Source organism: Opisthorchis viverrini (genome assembly GCF_000715545.1).
Source record: "Opisthorchis viverrini unplaced genomic scaffold opera_v5_774, whole genome shotgun sequence".
NCBI lineage: Eukaryota > Metazoa > Platyhelminthes > Trematoda > Opisthorchiida > Opisthorchiidae > Opisthorchis > Opisthorchis viverrini.
The window spans coordinates 38,100-41,881 of NW_008752455.1; the positions used below are offsets into that span (position 1 = coordinate 38,100).

A 3,782-nucleotide genomic window follows, 5' to 3' on the forward strand; every position below is an offset into this window, starting at 1 on the left:
TTGTTCAACCTCTCACCGACCTACTACGACGAAAAACTCGCAACATCACACTCACCTCCGAGGCTATCAAGTCTTTCGAAACGGCGAAGGAAGTGCTAAACCAGGCAACTAGCTTAGCACACATTAACCCTGATCCTAACACACCACTGTTCCTGGTCACTGATGCCTCACAAACAGCAGTTGGTGGAGTTTTGCAACAGGAGGCCAACGGTGAAATGCAACCCCTATCATTTTTCTCGCATCGGCTACAGCCAGCACAAACGAGATATAGCACATTCGGCCAGGAGCTTCTAGCTATTTACTTAGCTGTACGCCACTTCCGACATATTCTGGAAAGCCGACATTTTGTGATTCTCACAGATCGTAAAAACCGCTCACTTTCGCACTCAATGCAACGTCCGATCGATATTCCCCGAGGAAGGGAAGGATATAATGGGCAAAAAATTAGGATCGCTAGTTTGAGGGTTCGCCAGCTTGGCTAGGTCCAACTGTGCGGAAGGGTGAAGAGCGTTGATGTCAGGACGGGATAGTGCATCTGCAACGACAGTGTCCGAACCTGGAGTGTACCGAATGTCGGTAGTGAACTGTGAAATGTAGTCAACATGGCGTATCTCGTGTGGTAAATATCGATCCGGCTTGGCGTTAAAGGTCTACGTGAGTGGCTTATTATTGGTAACCGATCTACCTTCTGACAAGTGCCGGAAACGGCGAATATAAAGGTAAATTGCGAGTAATTAACGACCAAAAGTACTGTAACGCGTTCGTGCAGCCTGCACATTCTGCGAGAAAGAGGCTAGGGTTGAGATGCGTGGTTAACAACTTGATGAAGTACGGCGCCGACGGCAGCGTTCGAAGCATCAGTTGTCAAAATCAGCTTTTTGCACACAGGAAGTTAGCTCTCCAGATAAATGCATGAACAACAGCTTGCTACAGGAAAACTATCAATTATCTCTTATGTGCGCGCAGAAAGATCAGCAGGGGCACGAGTTCCATTGTGGAGTATTTCACATATTTGTTTAGGCGGGAAAAAGGACACGACGATATATTACGTAACCACGGTATGCCACGGAAGAACCTATCACAAAGCATATTGAAATTGACTGGAGGAGCAATCAACAAAACAAGGAGGAAGAATATCCATGAAGATCTGAACTAAAAAATTCGGAAAACGTTCAGGTGAACACCTTACTAAGTAATGAGGGCGTGTCCCGCAAAAAACCAAAGCACCAAATTCACCGAAGGACCCGAGGTCCCCGGACAATACAATGGGGATTATGGAGCGGTGCAGCCAACCAAACAAGCCAACCGCAATACAATAGGAAACTATTAAAATTGAAGGCTTCCCATTCAGTGGCTCTCGTGCTATCGTATTCAGTGCATTATTTCAAACATACCGTTGCCCCCAAGGAACACTGGATATCATGCAGTGTTCGTATCATTGTGGCCAGAAAGGCCATACCAGCAACTGGCGATTGCGGTGGCGCACGCAGACCCTCAAACACCGGATAACCAGGAGCTTGAACAATGACTGTGAATGCTGGCTTTTCTTCGATGGCCCAGGAGATTTAAAAGGTTTTCACATTTTTAAAAATGCGCTCCCTATTTTATCTGACTCGATCAGCTGGTCGAAGGAAACCGATGTCAATAAAACAATGTGAAAAATGTCGGAACAGCAATTCACTCCCTCGATCGTCGTCCTGACTGATGGCTGGACATCTCAAACATCACTTCAGTTGGCCTCCTCCAGCACAATTACTAGAAGTACCCAGTAGGTCTGAATGGGAGATGAGCACCAGCACATAGTCGACAACGAAAATCCAGCGTGGTATATCAATCCCAAATCGTGACAAGGCACCTGGCTTGGATGGTCTATGCCCCGCACTCCATAAAAATTGTGGCGAGGTCCTGACGAACAGCTTGATAACCATACTGCAGAAGGTTTGAAACGGAAACACATCGCCAGTCAGACAGAAATCCCCGACTGTCACCTGAGTTTTCAGAAAGGGGGCAAGAACCTCATAAGAAAACAATCGTGGCATCAGTGTGGTGTCCGTCACATCTAAAGTGCTCCCTGGTATTATTGTGCGTAAGCTGAACGACTACGGGGAGATACAGAAGAGAATAAAGCTGGATTTCAATATGATCGGGGATGCGTCGACCATGAGACAAATTCTTCAGCCGCGCCACTCCTTTAAACGTCCCACGTTGGTCATTTTTCTTCATCTGCAGGCTGCTTTTGATTCCATCGATCGTCAGAAACGTTGACAGCGTCTGACGATCAAATTATCCCTTCCAAATTGATATTCTTATCGTGGGCACTGCATGTGAACTCCAGCGGGCGCGTACGAGTATACGGCGAGCGTCTGCCTGAATTCACCGCGTCCAGTGGTGTGATACAAGGCTGTTCTCTCCCATCTTTCATCGGCAACTTTGTTAATGCTGTGATGCTTGACAATTTTCTGCCTGTCTCTGGGAGCTTAGTGAGCCGAGATGTTTGCTCATAGACATTGAGCACGCAGACCACAGTTGTTAATATCCTTCAAAAATACAAACCATCTAAAAACATCACTTACTCAGCCACACAATTTGACATGCGCTTCACACCCGAGGATGTCAAAGGTTGGGTTGAACCAAACCCAAAACTCGTGCTTGCGGTAGTTGGAAATGTTTACCTGAGCACTTGCATAAGTTCCAAAGGACCGGAAGAAGATGAGGTTACTTTCCGAGTCGAGAAGGCTAAGGCTGCTTTTGCCTACCTCCGACATCTGTGACACCGACACCTGTGGCGCCGACCGTGAGTGAGTTTGTCTCTCAAGGGCAGAGTTTGCGCTCCGGTGATCATCTATGAATCACAGGCGTAGTCTAAAAGCGGCGAGGACGGATGATGTCAGAAGGCTAAGGCTGCTTTTGCCTACCTCCGACATCTGTGACACCGACACCTGTGGCGCCGACCTGACGTGAGTTTGTCTCTCAAGGGCAGAGTTTGCGCTCCGGTGATCATCTATGAATCACAGGCGTAGTCTAAAAGCGGCGAGGACGTACGGATGATGTCAACATTCGACCACTTGTGTCTCGGGAGCATTGGAAAGGACCGGTAGAACATCGGTTTGGAAATGCAGAGGTACGCAAAGTGAACGTGGGAAGAAGAAACTCTCTCGCGACAGATGAATTACTCACGCTTCATCGGTTACGCTGGTTAAGACATGTACTCCGAACGCCATAATGCCATCTTCCTACTAGAGCTCTTTTTGCCCCATCTGCGTGCTGGGCAAAAAAGACCGAGAGATGTACCTGGCGACGAAGAAACTTGCCGTAAACTTAGTTGGGTCAACTTATTCCGCCGCGCTGGATTGGGTCCACGGAACATAGCTCACCAGTGGCTGGTGACACTGGCACAGATGGTCCACTCTCCCATTCAGTGGCTCTCGTGCTATCGTATTCAGTGCATTATTTCAAACATACCGTTGCCCCCAAGGAACACTGGATATCATGCAGTGTTCGTATCATTGTGGCCAGAAAGGCCATACCAGCAACTGGCGATTGCGGTGGCGCACGCAGACCCTCAAACACCGGATAATCAGAAGCTTGAAGAATGGCAGTGAATGCTGGTTGTTATAGAAGGCCCAGGAGATTTGGAAGGCTTTGACACCGGTAAAAACCCGCACCCTATTTCAGCTGGCTCGATCATCCGGTCGAAGAGTATTTTGTTGAGGTGCCTGTCTTCATTTGTCACATATATGCCATGTTCTTGAGTTTAAACTACACTTTGTAACTGTCGTACA

General features: G+C 47.8%; 1 protein-coding gene across 1 annotated transcript in view; it reads left to right on the plus strand.

Annotated features, from left to right (window-relative positions):
- T265_15724 (hypothetical protein) overlaps window positions 1-2,263 on the plus strand; it is a gene marked incomplete at both ends in the record, with an annotated part of 35,427 nt that extends 33,164 nt beyond the window's left edge. The window contains one exon of the mRNA XM_009179019.1: window positions 2,230-2,263. Within this exon, the coding sequence (XP_009177283.1) occupies window positions 2,230-2,262 (33 nt within the window). The remainder of the gene's footprint in view (window positions 1-2,229) is intronic.
- Window positions 2,264-3,782: the final 1,519 nt, after the last annotated feature.